Raw genomic sequence first — 25,139 nt, forward strand, 5'->3', positions numbered from 1 at the left:
CCCTCCTCATTCAAACACGCTCTTATCTCTCCTATCCTCAAAAAACCTAACCTTGACCCCACCTCCCCTGCTAACTATCGCCCAATCTCACTTCTCCCCTATGCCTCCAAATTACTTGAGAGAATTGTCTACAGGCGCCTCACCAAACACCTCTCGGACTACTCCCTCCTCGACCCTCTCCAATCAGGCTTACGCCCCCTCCACTCCACTGAAACTGTCCTGGCCAAAGTTACCAACGATCTCTTATTAGCCAAATCCAAGGGTCACTTCTCCCTACTCATTCTCCTCGACCTCTCTGCGGCCTTCGACACCGTTGACCACCCCCTCCTGCTACAAACTCTTCTCTCTCTTGGCCTATCTGGTTCTGTCCTCGCCTGGTTCACCTCATACCTCGCAAACCGCTCCTTCTCTGTATCCACATCTGGCTCCTCCTCCACCCCCTCCCCTCTCCCTGTTGGGAGTCCCTCAGGACTCTGTACTCGGCCCTCTTCTATTTTCGCTCTATACCTCCTCCCTTGGTGCTCTCATCTCCTCCTTCGGTCTTCAGTATCACCTTTACGCTGACGACATCCAACTCTACATCTCGCCCAATCTCTCCCCCTCCCTTCTCTCTCGTGTATCCGACTGCCTCTCGGCCATCTCCTCCTGGATGTCCTCGCGCTTTCTCAAAATTAACATCTCTAAAACTGAAATAATTGTCTTTCCTCCCCCCAGGCTCCCCTTCTACCATGACCACTGTCAACAATACCTCCATCTCCTCTGTCACCCAACTTCACTGCCTGAGCGTTACCTTCAACTCCTCTCTCTTCTTCACCCCCCACATTCAATCCCTTGCCCAAGCCTGTCGCTTTTAACTTCGCAACATTGCCCGCATCCGGCCTTTTCTCTCTCAGGATGCCACCAAAACTATCATCCACGCTCTAATTATCTCACGCCTCGACTACTGCAACCTCCTCCTCACCGGCCTCCCTCTCTCTCACCTCGCCCCCCTCCGCTCTATTCTGAACGCGGCTGCCAGACTCATCTTCCTCTCTCGCCACTCCTTCTCCGCTTCCCCTCTCTGCCTTGCCCTACACTGGCTCCCCATCCCCTACAGAATCATCTTCAAACTCCTGCCCACCACATACAAGGCACTCTCCCAGTCTACTGCCCCCTACATCTCCAACCTCCTCTCCATTCACACTCCTGCCCGCTCCCTGCGCTCGGCCAATAACCGTCGCCTCTCCTCCTCTCTGATTACCTCTTCCCACTCCAGAATCCAAGACTTCTCCCGGGCAGCCCCCCTTCATTGGAATAACCTCCCTCTCTCCGTCCGTCTCTCTCCCACTCTAAGCTCCTTCAAACGGGCACTAAAAACCCACCTGTTCCTCAAAGCCTACCATCCTTCCACCTAACCCGCTCTCCCCTCCCTCCTCCCATCCCCTCTTCTCTCCTTTACATCAACTGGTCCCTTTTGTACCTGGGTTTTGTTCACCCTCCCTTAGGATGTAAGCTCATTTGAGCAGGGCCCTCTTCCCTCCAGTGTCCTTACCTACTCTTCTGCTCCGTCTTTTCTGCATTAGCCTGCTTGGAGCTTCTGAACTGTTGGTATTTTTGTTTACTGCTCAGTAATGTTTTACCCTGTACTGTCTATTGTCTGTGCATTGTACGGCGCTGCGGAACTCTTGTGGCGCCTAACAAATAAAGGATAATAATAATAATAATAATATGGTGCTTGGGTTATCTCGTCATAGGTCACTACTCCCCCTTTTGGATTGTGTTGTCATCACATGTGTTGGGTTCAGTGAGTGGGACTCTGGGCCATTATGTTGAATATTTTACTGGCGGTTATAAGGGGGTTGTAGTCTTGCCGTTGTACAGATATTTTGCACCGGCCAATAGACAAAGTATGATCCTGGGTTGGTGGTACAATGGTCTGACCTTCCCACCGTTATTGGTTTTGTGTTTGCTGACTGCCCTGCTCTCGTCCGCCTTTTAGCCCCTTTAGTTTAATATTAGCCCATTTAATAAATATTTTATTCCAACGTTAATCTGGTGTCCGTGTCTTTATTGGTTTTCCTATGGTATTATGGTAAACATTAAGAACTTCCACACTGTGCATTTTAACTGAACTCCATGTACCAAGCATGGCATGAGTTCTTCTATTTGTGTTTTTATAAACTACAGTAACTGGCAGATTTCTCTCATCAATTTGCATTAGCGGCATTCCTCAGGAAGCTTTTATAGTTTTATACATGCCCTAACGAATACCACAGTCTACAATTAGCCTGTAACTGAATGAGTAACAAAGTGCTCTGCTCCCTCAGACGTCAGACGGGCACAGTCACCGAGTTCTAACTTCACATCTCCACAATCTGGAGCGTCTGTCTGTGGTGTTGCCCATGTGTCAGTAGCCCCGCCCCCTCACAGACACACATCTATGCACGGCTTCCTCTCAGCGCTCCCGCTGGATCTCCGGGTCTCCCAGTCATGGACCTGCAGCTGCTGGATCATCGGGTGCGGGTAACCAGTATTGACAAGTCCGGGCTGTGGTTCTACACTCACTCACTTGTCAAGTTATTGTTCCTGAGGAACCGCACCAGGTATCTGTCAGGGAATGTTACTGCTGGGGTAACATAGCGCCTACCTCACACCCCACCCACCCCTGCCCCAATACTGTTCACCAAGGACCCATCTTATTCAGTGAGGGTCAATTAGTAGAACTTTAATGTTGCAGATTATCTATTTATGCAAATATAGTATAACTCTATTAGCATTACAGTCCTGTTATATGATCTGTTACTAACACCTGAGACAAGCTGTGAACTCCCTGATGAGCATGGGAAACCTGTCTACTGGAGCATATGTTGCCTGCTCGATAATTGAAAGTTCGTGGCAAGAAGGACTTGAGTGAATTTAGCACATGGGTTAACTGTTGTTTACAGAGCTTTACTTAAAGTAGCTCTGAATAATTCCAGGATGTCACACTTGTGTATTAACGGTAGAAATGTGTTGCTTTAACATTATTTTAATGCCATAGTGGTAAATTGCATCATATTATGATTACCATACTGTGCAGCTGTTTAGTGTGATGGCATTCAGAACATTTCTGTTCCTGGCTGGGTGATATTTCCTTAACTATAGTGATCTGTGTTATAACTGGTAGAAAATAAAGAGTAAATGTTTAACTTGGCCTAAATTGGCTTTTTTTTTAAACTTGGGTAACTTTAAGATGTTTCTCAAACTTTGTTCCTGTGTTATTGAGTATTTATTTTCATTCTGAAGTTTATCGAACTTTGTTTTGTATTATATTTGCCTTTCTTTTACTTCTAATGCAATGAATGCACCCACACTCACCGCATGCACATCAATGACCGCGGCTGTATATTTTTGCCAGGTGTAAGTTTTTCAGCTTGACAGAAACTCCTGAAGATTACACATTGATGCTGGATGAGGAAGGCTTTGAAGGTAGACATAAATACTTCTGTATGCAAGTTGTATAGTATGCTAAGACATAGCTTATCTTACTTAATACTCTTTGACAAAATTAGTATAATTCTACAGACTTCATGCTGATATGTAGGGTGTATAAACACCAAGATACCTTTGTCTGCTGCCAGTGATAGGATCAATTAATGTGGACGTAAATCATATCAATGTAAATGCACATATATGTTGTCATTGTTTGTTTCTCTTTCTCTCTCCCTCTCTAATGGTTTTAATTATTATGTTGCATGTTAGCTTGGTGCTATCCAGTGTGTTCTCTATTTACCAGATAAATGTTCAGTATAAATGTATAAAGTCCAGGTTATCAGTCAGGTTTCCCAATCTCTCCGTTGCTCCGATGGCTCCTGCAACCTCACGCTGGCTGCATCTTGTTGGCAAGGAAAGGATTTCTGACACATTTTTTTTAGCTTGAGCCATCCCAGTATTTATATATCTTAATATTATTTTGTCCAGTTTGAATGTGCACTAGCAAGAGAAACAACGGCGGCAGGTGCGTGTAAGACATTGGGAGGGAGGGAGGGCGGCTGGGCTGCTGGATATCCTGAATGTCTGAACACCCAAAGCAGTTTATTTATTTTTTCTTACTACTTGAAGGTAAAGTCTTCCAATTTAATTATACAGACTGATCTCCACCAAGGAGCTTCCCTTCATTTGTTGCATATGAAGGACTATTGAGCTGACAATGGGATCCCAAATCATTATCATTATCACCATTTATTTATATAGCGCCACTGATTCCGCAGCGCTGTACAGAGAATTCATTCACATCAGTCCCTGCCCCATTGGAGCTTACAGTCTAAATTCCCTGACACACAGACAGACAAGAGAGATACTAGGGTCAATTTTGATAGCAGCCAATTAACCTACTAGATTGTTTTTGGAGTGTGGGAGGAAACCGGAGTACCCGGAGGAAACCCGCGCAAACACGGGGAGAACATACAAACTCCACACTGATAAGGCCATGGTCGGGAATTTAACTAATGACTCCAGCGGTGTGAAGCAGAAGTGCTAACCACTTAGCCACTGTGCTGCCCGAAATTGCAACATACTCCTGTAAATATGTTTTTTTAAATTTCAAAGCTGTAACTGGGATTGTAGCATCTGGCCAGTGATAGACACGAGGACTGTATGGTGTGCAAGCTGTTCTTACAGCAACTTTTCAGGGGTTAGAGGGCATTGATACTGTAGTCTTGTGATGGCATCTTCAGGTATAATTCATTAATTGTTTTCATAATCTGTTGTGCAAGTATAAATGTGTATCCATGCTTGTGCACAGTGCATACATGATGAATGGGTAGGATAACATGCATTGATAACTGTCCCTGTACTTTCTTGCCATTGCATTTGAAATGCTCAAAGTAAAAAGTATTTGAACTTGGCAAGGCCAGGTTCTACTGTTGCAGAAGTGGAAAGGAAATAGTGCCAGGAAGGAAGGCGGGACGCCCTGCAATATTATGATGGTCACAGTGAGCTAACTCTCCCTATTGTTCAGTAGCTAGTACAAATTAGTATATGGCCAGGCATCTGTACTGACTCCCTGTGTTTCAGACATGGGTAATTACAGCTGGTTGGGGTGGAAATGTGATTTTGATCTGTTCCCTTTACATTCGTTCCCCCTTTTGCTGAGCCTGTAATGACACCGGGGCTCGGTGATTGTGTTTAAATATACACCACTGCTTTAGAAACTTAACTGTGATTCGGCATCTGTGTAACTCTAGCATAGCAGCATGTATTTGTGCTGGGGTCTGTTTGAAGGCAAAGCCCATTCTTTACCTTGTACCAATGAATTTCTGCTTCCTCAGATGTCTGTTTTTCATCTATATATTTTTTTTTTTCTAAATCAAACAAACTTCAAACTAGAGGAGCATGCCTACACTATATATTTTCCTTGAAAATTTGTAGGGCTGCAATAAGCATGTGTTTTAGTGCAAGGGATTGGGATGTGCAATGCCATGTTCAATGTAGAACACCCCTAACCAGGCTCTTAAAGCAACAAGTAACACAAAAGGTATGGGTAATTGGCCTTTCTTTGTGTAAGACTAGCGCAATAGTGCCAACTATTACTTTAGTTTATTAAACTATACTGGGAAAATTACCTTTCTCTTTCATCCATCTGGGGGACACTGCTTAACCATGGGGGTTGAGTAGCGAAGGGAGGAGTCTGGCACCTAAACAGTTAACTTTTTTTGTGCTGACAGCATATCCCCCCCCCCCCCCCCACCAATTCCCCACAGAGAGCTCCACAGTGAACTGGGTTCACTGTTAATAGGCTTTTTCTTTTCTTTTCAAAGTTTTCTTTTGTTGACTAGCGGCGAGAAGCTCTGTTTGGAACAGAGCTGGCTCGTGGGAGAAGCGCCTGTCAGCTGGGGGCGGCCCCGCAGGCAGAGGAGGTAAAAAAACGCTTCTCACAGCGGGAAGCATTCGGCAAGAGACTCTCCCCGCTGATAGCAGGGTCAGGCGCTGCAGAAAGCGCCAATACTACTGCCATTCCCCGGGGCCAGGCTGGAGCATACGAAGTCCCCTCCTGCAAGAGGAGGGTAGGGGGAACTTGAAGAGATGGCCGCGCTATGGAGAAAACTAGCGCTTTTTTGCGGGGAACATATTCCTAACAGGATTTCACCTAAATAGAAAGGGGAAATCGCTGTTAGCAGAGACACAGAAGGAGATGCCAGCCGTAGGGGAATGTGTTGAGAAGCACCCCTTCCCCTCCCCTGCTGAGTGAGCCAAAATACAAAAGGAGGACAGATGCAGCAGTCATTTGGAGAGAAGTGCACTGCTGACACATATCTTCCCCGCTAAGTATCACTATATTTCTTCTGTGTATGCATGTGTATTGTAAGACTATAATGTATTGAGAGAGCTTTAAGTTAAAGAAAACTATAAGCTCCCCAACCTGTCTTATTTAATCAGAAATACTATGATATGTTAAATAACCTAGTCAGTATTTTCTGATAAACATTGTGGAAGTGTTTGTGCGTATAAAACGTGATTTTGTTTTTTCCTTATCCTGTGATGACTGATAAAAGTAAAACAACACGTGCTAAACATATTGTCTGTTCAAAATGCAATGCTAAATTAACAAATAAACGGCTGGATCAGGGAGGGCTCTGTGCTGGTTGCACTGTGGCGCCTGTGATATTGCATCCTAAAGACAGCCCCATTCTGATGGTAGATCCCCCCCGAATGGGTGGCTACTTTGTCACAAGGGGTTAATACCCTTGTAAAACTGTTATCTAAACCAGTGGAGATCCCATCTACATCGGTGGCATCTCTGGGTATAACAGGAGGTTCCCCAGGGGTCGGACAAAATCCCTCCCCGGCCCTCCAGGAGGCACCCCAGATAGGGGAGGTTGGATGGTCGACTGTGGCTAAGGGCCTAGACCGACTTAGCCAGTTACTGGAGAATCCCAGACATATACGCAGTAGTAAAAGACATAGACCAGCTAATGCGCTGTGGTCTGATTCTGAGGGTTCCTCGGAGGAGGAAGGGGAAAGCTCTAGACACCAAGGTATGGACGATCTGGTAAAAGCAGTTCGTCAGACCTTGGGATTTATTGAAGTACAGGAGACGAGGTCCTTAGACCGCTCTCTCTTTAAGAAGGCTTCTAAGCAGGTGGGCAGATTCCCTCCCTCAGCAGAGTTGAGAGGTATTGCAGAGGCCTCTTGGAAGTATCCAGATAAGAGGTTCACTGTGCCAAAGAAGTTTGGCTCTTTATATCCTCTTCAAGAGGAGGATATGACCCGATGGGAACAGGTGGCGAAAGTGGATGCGCCTGTGGCGAGATTGGTTCGCCAGACCACACTACCTGTACCAGGGTCGGCGGCCTTACAGGATGCGACCGACCGTAAATTAGAATCCCTGCTGAAATCGGTCTTCTTGGCCGCTGGTACAAGCCTCAGACCGGCATTGTCTTCAACCTGGGTAGCTAGGGCTATGGAAGCCTGGGCAGGGCAGTTAGAATCCGCTTTGCAGGATTCGGAACTACTGCCCCTGGCCATGCACCTAAAGGAGGCAGCGGGTTATGTATATTAACATAGTAACATAGTTGATGAGGTTGAAAAAAGACACCAGTCCATCAAGTTCAACCTATTTTGGATCTCCTGCGATCCTGCACTTATATTTGAAATTAATCCAGAGTAAGCAACCGCCAATCTGTTTCAATTGTGAAAATCCCCCCAGACTCAATATTGCAGTCCTATTTTTACCCTATATCCACTACTATCCTTCATTTTAAATTAACGGTCGTATCCCTGGATACACCTTTCCGCTAAAAATTTGTCTAACCCTTTCTTAAACATATCTATTGAATCTGCCATCACAACCTTCCCTGGCAATGAATTCCATATCTTGACTGCCCTTAACGTAAAGAACCCCTTCTTTTGCTGGTTTTGAAATTTCCTCTCCTCTAACCTTGGGGGATGACCACGTGTCCTCTGTATGGTCCTTGGGGTAAAAAGTTCCCATGAAAGCTCTCTGTATTGACCCCTAATGTATTTGTACATAGTAATCATATCTCCCCTTAGACGCCTCTTTTCTAAAGTAAACATGTCTAAACTGGCGAACCTTTCCTCATAACTTAATGACTCCATACCCTTTATCAATTTTGTCGCCCTTCTCTGAACCCTTTCTAGTTCCAAATTATCTTTTTTATAGAGTGGTGCCCAAAACTGTACTGCATATTCAAGATGAGGTCTTACCAACGATTTATACAGTGGCAAAATTACACTCTTCCCTTGCATCTATGCCCCTTTTTATGCATGCCAATACTTTGTTTGCCATTGCAGCTGCTGCTTGACATTGAGCACTATTGCTAAGTCTACTGTCTACGAGCACTCCCAAATCCTTTTCCATTATAGATTCTCCTAAATTAATTCCATTTAATTTATAGATTGCGTTCTTGTTTTTGATCCCTGAATGCATAACCTTACATTTATATGTGTTAAACCTCATATTCCATTTGGCCGCCCAATCCTCCAGTTTATTTAGGTCCCTCTGTAGAGAAGCTACATCTTGCTCTGATTTTATTACCTTACAGAGTTTAGTGTCATCTGCAAAAATAGAAACTTTACTCTCTAAACCATCACCAAGGTCATTAATAAATATATTAAAAAGGAGTGGTCCCAGCACGGAACCTTGAGGTACTCCACTTAAGACCTTTGACCAATTAGAAAATGTTCCATTTATCACAACTCTCTGTTCCCTATTCTCTAACCAGTTTTCGATCCAAGTACAAATGTTGATTCCTAGACCCAGTTCCCTTATTTTGTAAACCAACCTCTTGTGTGGCACTGTATCAAAGGCCTTTGCAAAATCTAAGTAGACCACATCTACTGTCCTGCCCTGGTCTAAGTTCCCACTAGCTTCCTCGTAGAAACTAATTAGATTAGTTTGACATGACCTATCCCTCACAAATCCATGTTGATTCCCACTAATAATTTTATTGCGTACCAAGTAATCCTGAATACTGTCCCTTAAAATACCTTACTGTCCCTTAAAATACCTGAATATATGAAGCGGCCCACAATTCGGCCTCCATATCATCGTCTATTTCTGCTACAGCTGTAGCAGCAAGAAGGGCGTTATGGTTAAGGACTTGGAATGCGGATTCAGAGTCAAAAAGGTCGTCAGAATCCATCCCGTATACGGGTGGGATGCTATTTGGTCCAGAGTCGGACTCCTGGATTTTACAGGCTTCAGGGGGTAGGAATACATCCTTGCTTGTGAATACTCCTAGACCTAGGGCTCCTAGGTTTAGTTCTTTCAGACAGCCCGTTCGCGGCGGCGGGTCTGGCAGAGGCCAGACTACCAGTTCAAGGGCCGTGGGAAGCAGGAGACAGTCCCGTAGAGGAAGGTCATCCTTCCCCTCTGCAGCAGGAAGGGCCTCTTCCGCCAAGCTGCCGGATAGACCACTAGCATGACTACCACCCGCCTGTGGTTACAGAGGGTGGGGTGGGAGGACGGCTGCTTGGGTTCGCCCAGCAGTGGACAAAGTCCTCGGTGGACTGGTGGGTCCAGGGTATCATGATAGAATTCATGGGGCCAGCTCCTCACAGGTTTTTTCTAACCGGGTTACCCTGCTGTCCTCAGAAAAGACAGGCAATGCTCTTGGCTGTCGATTTGCTTCCTTTAAAGAAGGTTTATTATACAGGTTCCGGAGTACCAGAGAGGGAAAGGGTTCGTTCAGACCAGTGCTGAACCTCAAGCAGTTAAATCTGCATCTGAGAGTAGACTCTTTTCGGATGGAATCCCTGAGATCGGTCATAAATGGCCTGGAGACAGGCCAATTCATGACATCTATAGGCATCCCTGATGTCTATAATCTCCACATTCCGATCTGGGAGAGGCATCAGCCTTTTCTCAGGTTTACGATAGGCACAGCTCACAATCAGTTCAGAGCTCTTCCGTTCGGGCTGGCCACAGCCCCAAGGGTGTTTACAAAGATTATGGCAGTTATGGCAGCACTTCTTCACTCCATGGGGGTGCAGTTAGTGCCTTATCTGGACGATCTGTTAATCAAGGCTTCAACAGCACAGTTGTTGGAACAACATCTCCGCCTTACGGTGAGGGTGCTGGAACAGCACGGCTGGCTCTTGAATATAATAAAGTCACAGATGATCCCTTGTCAAAGAATGATTTTCTTGGGGCTAATAATGGACACAGCACGCAGCAGAGTGTTTCTTCCACAGGACAAGATAAGGTCCTTGATGGAGTGGATAGGCAAGGTCCTGTCAAGCAAGAAGCTGTCAGTACTCATGTGTATGAAGCTGCTAGGAAATATGGTGGCATCTTTCGAGACACTGCCATACGGAAGGATCCACTCCAGATGTCTTCAGTGGGACATCTGGAGGAAGTGGTCAGGGTCCTTCCTCTATTTCGATCGCCAGTTGATGAGGTTACCTCTAGAAGCGAGAAGGTCCCTCCGCTGGTGGTTGTTGGAGGACAACCTAACAAAAGGCAGATCCTTTGCCCCGTGGACTTGGGTCCTGGTATCCACAGACGCCAGTCTGAGTGGTTGGGGGGCAGTGGTCCTTTACCTAAGGATACAGGGCCTGTGGTCAGAAAGACAGTGGGGTCTTTCCATAAATGTGCTGGAGCTCTTGGCCATCTTGAAGGCACTACAGAGAGCTCAGAGTGTTCTTCAGGGAAGGCCGATCCGCATCCATTCCGACAATGCCACGGCAGTGTCATACATAAACAAGCAAGGAGGCACCAGGAGTGCAGGAGCGATGAAGGTCACGTTTCAGATTTTTGCCCGGGCAGAAAGAAACGTCCTGGCACTGTCAGCAGTGTTCATCCCAGGGAAAAAGAACGTACAGGCAGACTATTTAAGTCGGCACAGGGTTCTGTCAGGTGATTGGGCCTTGCATCCGGAGGTGTGTTCCAGTTGTTAGTAGACAAGTGGGGGACTCCCGGATCGAGACCTGATGGCGTCAAGAGCCAACAGGAAAGTCACAGAGTTCTGCGCAAGAACAAGAGACCCACTGGCAGTGGCAGTGGACGTCCTAACAATGCCTTGGGACTTCAGGTTAGGTTACCTGTTTCCTCCCATAGCAATGATTCCCAGGGTCCTTCGAAGGGTCAGGCAGGCGGATCGACCAGTCATTCTGGTGGCTCCAGCTTGGCCACGAAGAACATGGTTTCCGAGATTCTTCTGGTGGCAGTAGGTCAAGGGGTTCGGTTGCCCCTACGAAGAGATCTGCTGACCCAGGGACCGTTCTTGCATCAAAATCTGAACAGGCTGAATTTAATGGCATGGCTTTTGAATCCAGTCTGTGGAGAGCGAGAGGGTTCTGGGGGGGGGGGGGGGGGGGGGTGTAATAGGCACTCTCCTGAATGCCAGGAAGCCAGTTTCGGCCAGGATTTACCACCGCATCTGGTTTGGATATATAAAGTGGTGTAAGAAGAAATCTTACAATTCAAAATCCTTTGGACTGGCTAGATTTCTCGCCTTCTTACAGTGTGGTTTAGAGGCGGGTCTTAAACTGGGAACCTTAAAGGTTCAAGTATCGGCATTGTCAGTGTATTTCCACAGACGGCTGGCGGAAATTCCGGATGTTAAGACTTTCCTACAGGGAGTGCTTCACATCCAGCTGCCCTACGTACAATCCTGCAGAACCTTGGGATCTTAATCTGGTCCTTAGCATGTTGCAGGAGCCTCCCTTTGAACCTCTACTCTCAGCAGAGTGGCGGTTCTTGACATGGAAGACAGTCTTCCTGCTTGCTATTGCCTCGGCTAGAAGGGTCTCCGAGCTGAGAGCTCTATCTTGCAAAGAACCTTATCTGGTCTTTCATGAGGACAGGGCAGTTTTAAGGACTATTCCGTCCTTTCTCCCTAAGGTGGTCTCAGGTTTCCATGTCAATCAGGAAATAGTGGTTCCGGTATTCAGAGAGGAGCCTCAGACTCCAGGAACGAAAACAAATAAATGTTTGGACGTAGTGAGGGCATTACGTATATATGTTAAGAGATCTGCAAAGATACGTAAGACAGATTCTCTATTTATATTATTTGACTTTTCTAGGCGGGGATGGCCAGCGTCTAAGCAAACTATTGCTAGATGGCTTACCCTGACTATTAGGGAGGCTTATGTTCGTATTAATCTTCCTGTGCCGAAGCGTATTGTTGCCCATTCTACCCGTTCGGTTGGGGCGTCTTGGGCGGCACGGAATGGAGCCACGGCGGACCAGCTATGCAGAGCAGCCACCTGGTCCTCGGTCCATACCTTTACGAAATTCTACCAATTTAATGTATTGGCGTCTGGGGACGCCTCCTTCGTCCGTAGTGTTCTACGTGCGAGGAGATCAGAGCGGTCCCACCCTTCAGAGGGATTGCTTTAGTAAGTCCCCATGGTTAAGCAGTGTCCTCCAGATGGATGAAAGAGAAAATAGGATTTATACTTACGATAAATCTTTCTTGATTCCATCTGGGGGACACTGCGGTCCCCCCCTTCTCGTTGTTTTTCTTTTCTCTCCCCCTCTTTTGAGTGGTGTATCTTGGTTGATTGGTCTATCGTCTTAGGGCTTTGGTAATCAAACTGAGGTATGTGGGGAATTGGTGGGGGGGGGGGGGGGAATATGCTGTCAGCACAAAAAAGTTAACTGTTTAGGTGCCAGACTCCTCCCTTCCCTACTCAACCCCCATGGTTAAGCAGTGTCCCCCAGATGGAACCAGAGAAAGAGATTTATCGTAAGTATAAATCCTGTTTTTTGCATACATTCTCTAATATCAGTACACACATTCTCTGTGTCCCGGCCACTTAGTCTGAGTCCGAACAGCTGGAGTATTCATTTTGGCCAACCACATGTATGGCCAAATTGGAGGGTGATTCTCATGTTTGGTTTTAGTGACCAAAATTTAATTGGCTGCTGTGGGTTGCATCGTCTTTATTTTGCATGGTTACATGTACTTTAGTTTTCATAAATACCCCCTGCTGTTTGCATTCTAACTCTCTGCTTTATGCTTCACACTATTTGTACAGGTCACAGTCATTCCCCTCTGCTGCACAAAAGATAAACTCTAGACTGAATATTTGGTTATACACCCTGTTAAGTTTTACTTCACTCATTTGTCCTGTCTCTATTTAGTCATTAACTTTTGGATTTGTCATAAATATTTTGTCCTTAAAGAAAGACAAGGATTATACTGTTTTTTTTAAATGAAGTGCTCATTGTAGCCTTCTGAGATGGATGCCAACTGTCTGTCTTTGTCAAGTTTGTCATTTCTGCAATATTCTAGTCTTCAAATGTTAATTAACAGTTATATAAACAACAGTTCAAATGGTGCGACTCTAGAAAAAGTCTACAATGCTGCTCAGAGTGGCAGGGGAAGTCCCACCCCTACAAATCACAATATACACAAAAGCCACTGGCGGAAAAGTGAGACTTGAATGTTAAAAAGTGGTATGATAAAGATGGAAGAATCAAAGAGACAGTTAAAGAGACAGAAATAGAAATGTGAAAACTGTATTATAGACAGCTAAAAATTACATACAAACAATATCTAGTGCACTGGTACATATCAAGGATTATCAAAATGACCAATCATGAATCAAAAACATATAAATGTTGGTTGACTGATTAAACAGCTACAACCTAGCTGTGGCAAGCAATCCTGTTGAATCAGAGTGCATGCAATTAGGTAGCAACACCTTGTGCCGTTTACATCAAAAAAAGATTTGGATAATGAGAGAAAATTCTCTATGGACATAAAGGTAGTCACTCCATTAATTGATATAAAAACATTCCAAGGAATGGCCTATATAGACCAGATAAAATTAAACAGACACTTGCTTGCAATGAATAGCGCAACAGCGCAGTTGTATCTTGATCGATAATGCTCTGGCTAGCATAAAACAAATGTCATCCAGAAAGATATAAAAGTAGGACAGAAATCACTCGTCCACACGATCTGTTGGTAGTATGTTAAACGGGGACAGTACCAATAATGTGCCGGCATTCAGTGGCGGTATCCCGCCTATTGGCTGGTTGTTCAGTACAGTGGCAGTGGCGGTATTCCGCCTATTGGCTAAAAATGTCCAATACAGTATATCCCCTCTGTCAATAGTATATTAGAAGAAGATCTTACCAGTGGTATGCTGGTGTTCGATGTTAATGTTCCGCTTTGCTCGTACTGTCCAGTATGCTATACACGTCAGTCTTCTGTATGGTCGCACATGCGCAGATGGTACTTGTTGGAATAAATGTAAAAAACGAGCTCGTTCATACAAAGTGTATGTAAATACATACACTTTGTATGAACATTTATATGTTTTTGATTCATGATTGGTCATTTTGATAATCCTTGATATGTACCAGTGCACTGGATATTGTTTGTATGTAATTTTTAGCTGTCTATAATACAGTTTTCACATTTCTATTTCTGTCTCTTTAACTGTCTCTTTGATTCTTCCATCTTTATCATACCACTTTTTAACATTCAAGTCTCACTTTTGCGCCAGTGGCTTTTGTGTATATTGTTAATAAACAGTTGTTTGTTCTCTTTAGAGCAATTTCTGCTTGGAAAAATATATCCAGTTATCCATTGTTCAAAATTAGGTTGCAAAATCTCCCTCAAAGCAGCTTGATGTGTAATTAAAGTAACAATCCCACATAGATTTTTTTTTTTCTTTAAATACCAAGTTAAGTACCTTTTTTTTTTTTTTTTTTTTTTTTTAAGCATGCATCTGATTTTTCTTAGCTATCTTCCTTCAAATCATTATCTCCTTTTTTAAAAGTTCTCTGGTTAGCTAACAAAAATGGCTGACAGACACTTTCAGTATGCTACACAGATCTTACAGCTCTCAACATGTCATATGATGGCAGAGGTTGGGAAGGAGAATGTTATAATGCAGACAGATCTCAGAAGGGTGTTACAAAGCCTCTCTGCTCTCTACATCATGTGCTGTGTGACTGTGGTTGCCATGGTAGTGCAGAATCTGAAATCATTAATAGCAGTCAGAAGACAAAAAATAAGAGGAAATAGTAAATTCCAACATTCTTCTTCTCGCCTGCCTCATTGATTTGCATAAAAGAAACGCACCTATTTTTTTCATGGGATTGCTGATTTAAATACCTCTTGTAAAATGTGCCATTTTGCATAAATGTTCTATTTTGGAGCACTTGAGAAACTCCTCTAAAATACAAGTACATTGGGTGTGATTTTAATGTGCAGTGGCTTTCCTATCACAAAGCCTTATAACTTATTACTATATAATGCCAAAGCTGCATTGTCTGAAACGTGGACTTTTCCATCTCCTACAAGCAATATACAAAAACGCACGCTAGCAGTTAACTGTCCGATTTCATTTGTGGGAATTTCAAAAAGTGTTTTTAAGTAGACAACCTTACTCAACATACAGCTTCTAATCCGCAAAGGCTGTAATTATGACCCTAACTAAAAAAGGTAAGCAATGCACGATTAGCATTTTAAAAGCCTAAAGCATAATATTCTAGTTTTAGTGTTATGCTTTTAATGTGAAATTGTTTTTGACAGAGCTCCCACAGTCCGATTTCCTGCACGTGGCGGAGAACACATGGAGGGTCCTAAACGTGCTGTCCAATGGAATACAGACTGGAGGTGTTACAAAGATTGCAAAGTCTGTGATTGCTCCCCTGGCTGAGCATAATGTGTCTGTGCTGATGCTCTCCACCTACCAGACAGATTATATTCTGGTAAGAGACCTCGCTGTAAACTGCGTTCATCATAGGGTTACTGGCCAGTGGCACTTTTGGACAAAAGCATCTTCTTGGTGTTTTTGCCACCTATGGACATCACATGCTACAGACCAGTGCTCAAATGAAAAAAACACAAAACTAAAAAGTAAATAATTTGCAAAGCCTGGTAATTATGTAGTGGATATAGTTATGATTACTGAGCTCCTTCTCCTACAGTCACTAAGGAGTGCTGTTACAAACTGAATGAAGAGGACCGTTTAGGGAAAGAGGGCCTGATGTTGAGTTGAACTTACCCTAGTTTGCACAGCACATGTGCACAAATGCACCAATGCAGACTTGTGCATGTCTGGTACTTGCACCTCCTTATGACTGTAGAGAGAAGGGGTGTGCAAACGTAGGCTGAGTACAGTAAAGATATGTTCACACAAATGCTGCAGACCAACAAGGAGATGCATATATGCCTGTCAGGAGCAGACTATTTTCTATATGGCAGGTGCAAATACACACTGCTGCTGCTGATGACTTATCGGAAACCAGCTGCTGATGTGGAGCTGGGTACAGCTGGAGATGTGCACGGATCTGCATATGGAAATATGATATTTTTGCATGCGTTTTTTGGGTCTTTTCAGTAAGTTATACCTATATTAGCATATTTTGGGTGTAGTAGGTTAATTATAGAAAAAAAAACCTTAAAACACAAGTATGGCACTTTGCATAAGGTAAAACACCACTTAATTGCTATATATACTATATAATCCTATGAAATATAAGCATTAGAAAATAAGTATAACTGTAAAATATATCAATTGAAAGTAAATACACATTCTAGCAGTATTTTTATTTTAAATTAAACTGGTCTCCATCATATGGCATGTTTTATTTATATATTGTATCTGATCCGATTGGATTGGAACTTGCAGCGCTACCCTTATCTTCTTTTTAAGTTCTGGCTGTCTCTTTTGTAGTACTTAGAACGGAATGCGGTGTGTTGTGTGTTTTTTCCCATTTATATTGTTACACTACTAGAAAGGGAAAGTGTTTCCTGATTCATAGTCAGACAGAGAGTCTGCATCTTCTTCCAGAGCTCCCTCTCAAAAAAAAATGTACAGTGTAACCTGACCTCTGCAAGGAACTGAAGCAGGGAGGGGATGTGCAGTGTCCATTTCTGGAAGAAGAGTAATAATCATATTTCTGAACTGTACCACGGTCCATCTCAAGTGTAGCACTTCAGTGTAGACAAATTAGTGGTAGTATTGGAGTTGACTACAAATCACTGCCATCAAAACTTTGGTTCACAAATATCTCCAATGAAATTGTAGGTCATTACTGGCTGCATATGGCATAGTCCCTTCAATGTGCAGCTTCTAAGTATAATTATATTATGCTATACTAATTATAGCTATGGCCTATTTATAGCTATTGAGAGTATGAACTGATTGTAAGCCCTAAACAGTGGACTATGATTGCTGCTAAAATAAAATTGCAACTTCAAAGTTTGAAAATAACATGTTCTAATAGTAAAGCAAATAAAGCTTGTGATAGTACTTTCCTGGGGTCCCTCCCCTACTACACCCACCGTTTGCACTTGCATATAACCAGGATGTCTGCCAATAACTTTTGGTAAAAATGTGACACAGGAACCACAAAGTTTAAATTAAAGCTGCTCTGTGTTGGATCTCCCCTGCTAAAGAGAGGGCTGATCATAGTTAGTCTGTCCCATTCACTCAACTGAATCTGCCCTCACTAAAGTAACAAACGACTTACACTCAGCTAAGTCAAAGGATCACTTCTCCCTTCTGTACTCCTCAACCTCTGCTGCTTTCGACATCCTAGATCATTCTCTTCTCCACACCACCCTTCACTCCCTAGGTCTCAGCAAAACAGCTCTCTCCTGGTTTACCTTCTACCTCTCTGGCCGCTTTTGTAGCGTGTCTGCTTACGACGTTCCCTCTACCCCCTCTCCCTCTTTCTATTGGAGTCTCCCAAGAATCTGTCCTTGGCACTCTGCTCTTCTCTCTCTACATAACCTCTCTCGGTGAACTTATTCAATCCTTTAGCCTCCAGTACCACCTCTATGCTGATGACACACAAATCTATCTTTCCTCCCCTGACCTCTTTCAGCCTTATTACTCCTAGTATCTAGCTGTATCTCGGCTATAACTAGCTGGATTTTACAGTGCTCCCTCAAACTCAATATCTCCAAATCCGAGCTCATCATCGTTCCATCTGTCAATGTTACTATCCCTCTCAGTATCTCCATCTTCGTTGACAACATAACTCTATATTCTGTCACCTTTGACGCCCTTGACTTTACCCCTTATATTCAGTCCCTCACTAAATCTTGCCACTTCCTCCTCCCTAACATTACAAAATCTGTCCCTTCCTCTCTCGGGCATTAACCAAAATCCTGGTGCATTCAATCATCATTTCTCGTCTTGACTATTGCAACCTTTACACTGGCCTTCCTAAATTGCTTAATTGGCTCCCTATCCGTTTCAGAATTCAGTTAAAGTTCCTTTCCCTCATTTACAAAGCCCTTACCAACACTTCTCCTCCTTACATCTCTGACCTTGTCTCCAGGTGGTGGGCAGCACGGTGGTAGGTCATAGTTTGTATGTTCTCCCTGTGTTTGCGTGGATTTCCTCCGGGTTCTCCGGTTTCCTCCCACACTTCAAAAACATACTGGTAGGTTAATTGGCTGCTATCAAAAATTGACCCCTGTCTGTCTGTCGGTGTGTCTGGGAATTTAGACTGTAAGCCCCAATGGGGCAGGGACTGATGTGAATGAGTTCTCTGTACAGCGCTGCGCAATCAGTGGCGTTATATAAATAAACACAGACACAGGTCAATTTGTTAGCAGCCAATTAACCTACCAGTATGTTTTTGGAGAGTGGGAGGAAACCGGAGCACCCGGAGGAAACCCACGCAAACACGGGGAGAACATACAAACTCCTCACATGGCTGGGAATTGAACTCATGACCCCAGTGTTGTAAGGCAGAAGTGCTAACCACTTAGCCACCATGCTGCCCCTTATTTAACTTATTAAAAAACCCCCCACAAAACTAAACGGGTGGTTGCTGCTCCTTACCAACCACAGATGGTTGGGTGTTTAAAAAATCAAGTTGGATGTATGTAGTTTGTTTTATATACAGGTGTGTTTGATATCACAAACATCTCTCACCAGGTGCCCAATCCTACCCAGTTTAGATGAAAGGATTGCTTCTACACTTGCTCACTATGGGCCTAATTCATTAAGGAAAGTTAAGCAAAAGTAAGTAAGGCAAAACCATATTGCATTGGACTAAATTTAAAATGTAATAGCAGATTTATAATTGGGGTAGGACAAGTCCTAGATCAACTTTAAATTTCAGTGTACAAGCTATCAAGTATTTGTGTGCTACATGAAAAAACAACCAGTATTTATCTTATGTGCAAAATAAACTCATTTGCACCCCTTGCATTGCAAAATGGTTTTGTCCAGAAAACTTGAGTAAGAAAACGTACATGCTTAACTTTCCTTAATGAATAAGGCCCTTTATCTTATCTGCACCAAGGCCCCATTCCTGGTGTATTTGTCTGCTTTTTTTCTCTTCATAAATTTGATGTAGAGAAAGAGGGTATTAAGCCTCTTCCTCTGTACTTTCTCAAAGCATGGACTGACTGGGTGTTGGCCTGGAGGCGCAGCATGCTGAAGGAGCCACTGCTGTTACATCACCATTTCTTTTAAAAGAAAATAAGTAAAAATCTTGTAACTATGAAAATACATAGGTGCCAGATTTACGTCCTGGGGAGTGATCAGGTGTAGGCACTTAAATTAATCAATGATGCATTGCAAACAATGCATAATGGAAGCATTGATGTAAGCTCTGACCCTACTATTACCCCTACTCTGGCCAGGGAGTTTTCACCTAGGAGGGTGCCAGGAATTGCTTCCTGGTGGCTGACTGCTTCCCCAGCAAGAGAACTTGTTAAAACATTATTGTATATATTTGAGACATCACTCTGTACTACAAATCAGTTACAGTTGTGGACTTAAGTTGGACTCTATTAGTTGGGCATCAGTGACTGGTATTTCAGTAATTGTATTGCAGACAGATTCCAGGGGTGCAGCACCATAAAGGACATAAGCACTGCACTTGGTGATTCTAAGCATGCCCACTTTTCCCCCCTCTCCCCCCAATACATGGGCTCCAATTTTGGTCTCGGACATAGTCATATGCATGAAACAGCCTGAAACTATGATTAAGCATTAACAGTTATATGGCAGGTTAGCTTTGAATGCACCTGTATACAAAAGCTGCAGCCAAGAGCATATCTATTTCCAGTTGCTTCAGTTTCAGATAAGGATGTGCTATGTATGTTGGTATCAATTCAGCAGATGTTTATAACCGAATCGGCCACAGATATTAGATATTTTTTCCAAATACAACACTTAATTGGACAGGCTCATCCGATCATGGAGTAAACTTTTTTTTTTTCTTTTGTTGATTCCTTGACAACTGACTTGTATGACCATGGCAACGGCATTATTCTGAATCTACCACACCTATTCTACTACTTTTCCTTATTTATGTGCCATGTAAAGACTTGTCCAGGCTTTCAAGAACAACTGTTCCCTTCTATTTGGGCAATGAGTTCTCAAATTCATAAAATGGGCATGCATTAAAGGCAGCGGTGGTATTAGTCACTGCATATGTCAAAGGATCAAGAGAAGCCAAACTGATGCACTTGTTGTCCACTCTGGATTCAATAAAAAAAATCTCTCCTCCCTTGTCCTGTGTAGGCTGTGGGGCCTTTGTTGTGGTCTCTAACTTCAGTCCCAACTACTATTTATGTCTGTGTCATATTATCAAACTAGTTCTCTGTCAAGGCCATCCAAAAATGTTTTTCATGAAAGGGAGTCTATAAGTGGTGGATGTTTAACAAATTGACCTAGTTGTATTTTTTTCTAAACTTTAACATACTTCCACATATTATGGTTATTCTGTTTCATTTTTTTTTTATTTTTTTTTTAAATCAACTTTATTTGTGCAAAGTTCAGTGTATCACAACAGAAAACAGTTAAAAAAAGATCTGAAATATAAAAACACTCATAGGAATAGTTGCAAAAAATGTTATTAAATGTAAGACTATCATAGCAGGAGCAATATGATCAGACAATAATGTAAGCGACAGAGAATATAGAAATAAATTGAAGTATCTGGACATTAGGCTGCTTCCAGTCCTTAGCAATTTGGCATAAGGCAGCTGAGGTAAAGGGGTATATTTACTAAACTGCGGGTTTGAAAAAGTGGAGATGTTGCCTATAGCAACCAATTAGATTCTAGCTGTCATTTATTTAATACTTTCTACAAAATGATAGCTAGAATCTGATTGCTTGCTATAGGCAACATCCCCACTTTTTCAAACTTGCAGTTTAGTAAATATACCCCTACATGTTTAAACAGTTTATTCTGGTGTGCAGTAGCAGACAGTATCCCAACTGGCAGGAGGAAGATCCTGGGGTAGAGGGGGAACTCCAGATGCAGAAGGATTGTCAAAAAGTTTCTAAGCTCTAGCCATAAGTTGCCACCATATGTGAAGGAAGGAGCTGTCAGTTGGGCAACCCCTCCAGCATCTGCTGGATGAGTCAGGGAAAACTTTGTTCAGCTTGGTAGTAACTAACTACAATCAGTATAGGTTTATATGTGTTCTCTTTAGTCTTTACGCAAATAGAGCTAGAGTATGTCTTTCCAGTCCTCATCGGGCAGAGTCTCTTCCAGACCCTCCTTCCATGCTCGTTCATGCGGGTCCTTCATGTTTATATCTGAGGGTTTAAGTTCCAATATATAAGGGAAATGAGACCTTTAGTTGAAGATTGTTTAACGGAGAGTGATTCGAAAAGGTCAGTGGTCTGACCCTCAAACAGGGTTTGATGGTAGAGTAAAAATTTTGGAGCTGCAGATATTGAAAGAAATATTTGTTGGGTATGTTGAATCTTAATCTTAAGTCTCCAAATGTAGGGAACGAAATATCTGTAGTAAGATCATGAAGATATTTATCATTATTTAAAAGGGGGATAATCGGACTAAGAGCTGGAGCAAGCTTGAAAGACGTGTTTGCCAGATCCCATAGTGCCAGTGTGTGTGCAATGACCGGGTAACGTAAGGCTTAAAGCGGACTGTGAAGATGAGGGAGCCACAGAAGAGAAGAAACCGAGGAGATGCCCAAGCTCGCCTCCTTGATTAAAGTCCAGATTTTAAAGGTGCCTGGTGTGTTCCATAATACACATTGGGCGAGCTACACTGCTAAATAGTAGTGTTTTAAATTAGGAACTCGCAGGCCCCCACCCCGTACCGATTTCTGGAGGATGCGGAGTCTAACTCTATGATGGTTCTTGCCCCATATAAATTGTGATGTATAATGTTACAAAAATTTGAACATGTAAGGGGGATCCGAATTGGTAGAGCTCGAAAGAGATATAGAAACAGGTAAAACTTTCATTTTGACGGAGTTTAGATGCACTATCCAAACGATGAGGTGTTGATTGTGCATCTCCAGAATGGATTTGACTAGGGACAACAGAGAAGGAAGCTGGAAAGAGCTGAGTATATTGTTTGGTTATTTGGATGCCTAAATAGTTAATTTTCCTCTGTTGCCACTTAAAGGGGAAGTGTTGAGCTAGATATTTTCTAATGGGGTCCATTAGATAGAAGTCTAGTTTTTCCATTTTGTGAGGGTTCATTTTCTAGCTGGAAAGATGGCTATAAGCATTAAGGTCTGTAAGAAGCTGTGATAATTAAGAGGATTGGTCAGATAGGATCAGGAGGATGTCGCCTACATACAAGGAAATTTTGTGGTCCGTCTTCCCCAATTTAATACCTGAAATACCAGTATTAGAGCGTATCTTTGCAGCTAAAGGCTCAATTAGTAATGCGAAAATTAAGGGTGAGAGGGGGCAGCCTTGCTGTGTGCCATTAGAGATAAGAGAAGGAGGAGAGGCTACTATGTTGACCAGTACCGTTGCCCTAGGAGATTATACAGGGCTTATAGTCCGTCAAGAAATTTATCGGTGAATCCCATTGACCTCCGCACTGTAGACACGAACGTCCAGGAAATACGATCGAAGGCTTTTATGGCTTCAAGCACCATAATCGGTGATGGTCAGTTAAGCACATGAATAGAGTGGACAAGGTCAATGACCCCCATTGTATTGTCCAAGGCCTGACAGCCGGGGATAAACCCTACCTGATCTGGGTGGACCAAGTAGGGGAGAAGAAAATTCGGCCTAGTTGCTGATACTTTCCCATAGGTTTTGTGTTCAATATGTAATAATGGTATTAGTCTATAATTGGAGCAGGAAGCGGAATCTTTACCTGGCTTTAGTATGACAACGACAGAGGCCAAGCTTGTTGCAGCATCAAAAGAAGCTCCAGTCTTATTAAAAAAAAGTCAGTTATAGTCGTGGCGAGGACGCAGGCAATTTTTTTTTTTTTATAATATCGCAAAGTGAGGCCATCGGGTCCAGGAGCTAGGACTATTTAACGATTTGACCGCCGATAATGTCTCTCTTTGTGTAATATCCGCAGTCGGGAAGAGACGGTCAACATCAGAGAGTTGTGGTACTGGAAATGAGGGCAGAAAAGATTTGGTTTTATACTCCAGAGAGTCAGCAGAGTACTGCAAGCCTGATAGATTATAAAGATTTTTTATAATAGTCATGGAATTCTGGAGTGCTCTGCACAGGGTCTTAAACAGACTGTCTACAATGTGGTTTCTTAATCTCAGAGATTGGACCAACAGCCCTTTTTTGGCACCGCTTATCAGCAAGCATTGAGTCGGCTTTGTCGGTCTAATAGTAGAATTTTTGTTGTAGGATTTTCAGAGTTTTCGCTGCTTTGCGAGCGAGGATTGCATTGATCTGGCCCTTAAGAGTGTTCATAGGAGCAAGGAGATCCAGAGAGGGAGTTTGCTTGTGCCGAGAAAGCAGGGAGTCTATCTGTTCCTCAAGGGAAACAATCTCCAGAGAGGCAATCTTCTTTGCAGCTGAAGGTTTGCATATCAATCCGCCTCTGATAGTAGCCTTGTGAGTTTCCCACAGGACCTCTGGCATTATTATGTCTGACATTAAGTTCAAAATATTCTGTGATAGCATCCTTAATCTCATGATAGGACATCGGAGACAACAACAATGAGTTGTCAAGAGGCCTTCAACGAGAATGAGACGCCAGTATATTCAGGTCAAAGATGATGTAGACACCTGTATGATCTGTCCAAAGTAAATGGAGATATTCCGGTAATCTGTGTGGGAAAATGGGCTACAAAAATCATGTACATACGGGAATAACTTTGGTGCGGGACAGAGTAATGTGTAAAGTCTTTAGCATCAGAGTTTCTCAGGCGACAGGTGTCGTGCAAAGCGAAGCGGCAGATACACATCAAAAGAGATTGAGAATCCCTTGAGGAGGTTCTGACATGGGTAGTGTCAGAAGGTTATTCTGCTTTTATATCATCACATTCATAAGAGATGCATTATTATAAAGGATAGATCTGTCGGCTCTCTTTCAGTGGAGGAGTTATTTATCCTCTCAATTTCCATTAAAGCCATCGCCACAAATGTTAAACTCCCATTTATGCTTAAGACGTAGAGGGCAATGGGTGCCAGACTAAACCATTTAAAAATTGTACTACTTATGTACTAGTTTCTCCAAGGCCATTTATTACGTTGGTTAAATAGAAATTTTATTGTATTGACTCCTATTTGGTAGTACAAAGACTGCATCGTCTCTTATACGTGTGCTATTTGTGGTGCATTTTAGGATGCCAGTAAACAGGGTCAGTGTTGCATATTTAATATGTATGCCCTATCATACTGGACAAGCTATTATGGTTTTGATTGGAAAAGCTAGATGTGTGTGTATAATCTTCAATTATACATAAAGTCTCATTTATTGTGCATAATGAGAAGGTAACTTATATTGTTTTTGACAGCAGAGATGCATGTATTTGGCAGCCAAGGATTAGTTTTACAGATGTATCCTTACAAATTTAAATTACTATGAAGACTGTTTTGCTTATCTTAGTGTGTGAAACACAATGTTGTTTAAACCATTTACATACAAATAGATTTCTGTGAATTCATGGTGACTGCTCTCAACTGAGTACCTATGTTAAAGCTTTTAAAACCATCACTGCCTTCAGGGATCTATGCATATGTTTTAAGTTGTCTGGGAACTAAAAGTCCCAGCATGCCTTACTGTAATATCTGGTAAACAGAGATTTGGAGCCTAAGGGTTGTATTTGCTAAAGAAATACCCTAATTGGCTCCTTTCCTCCTTTTGTAAGAGTATCTAACAGTTGGCTACCAGATATGTGTGTCTTCTAGCTGTGAGGGGCCCTTACAGCTGTCTGCACAGAAGAAATGGTTTTCCCTGACCTCCAGGGAGACAATGATGCAGCTGTTATACAAGCGTGTATGTCCTTTCATGTAACAATGCCAAG

At 43.0% G+C, this 25,139-nt stretch overlaps 1 protein-coding gene across 1 annotated transcript in view; it reads left to right on the forward strand.

Annotated features, from left to right (window-relative positions):
* Window positions 1–2,342: 2,342 nt before the first annotated feature.
* Window positions 2,343–25,139, forward strand: part of CASTOR1 (cytosolic arginine sensor for mTORC1 subunit 1) — a 45,921-nt gene continuing 23,124 nt past the window's right edge. The window contains exons 1-3 of the mRNA XM_075213172.1: window positions 2,343–2,582; window positions 3,377–3,447; window positions 15,477–15,655. Coding sequence (XP_075069273.1) covers window positions 2,470–2,582; window positions 3,377–3,447; window positions 15,477–15,655 — 363 coding nt within the window. The 5' untranslated portion in view covers window positions 2,343–2,469. The remainder of the gene's footprint in view (window positions 2,583–3,376; window positions 3,448–15,476; window positions 15,656–25,139) is intronic.

Source organism: Mixophyes fleayi, chromosome 1 (genome assembly GCF_038048845.1).
Source record: "Mixophyes fleayi isolate aMixFle1 chromosome 1, aMixFle1.hap1, whole genome shotgun sequence".
Lineage (NCBI taxonomy): Eukaryota > Metazoa > Chordata > Amphibia > Anura > Limnodynastidae > Mixophyes > Mixophyes fleayi.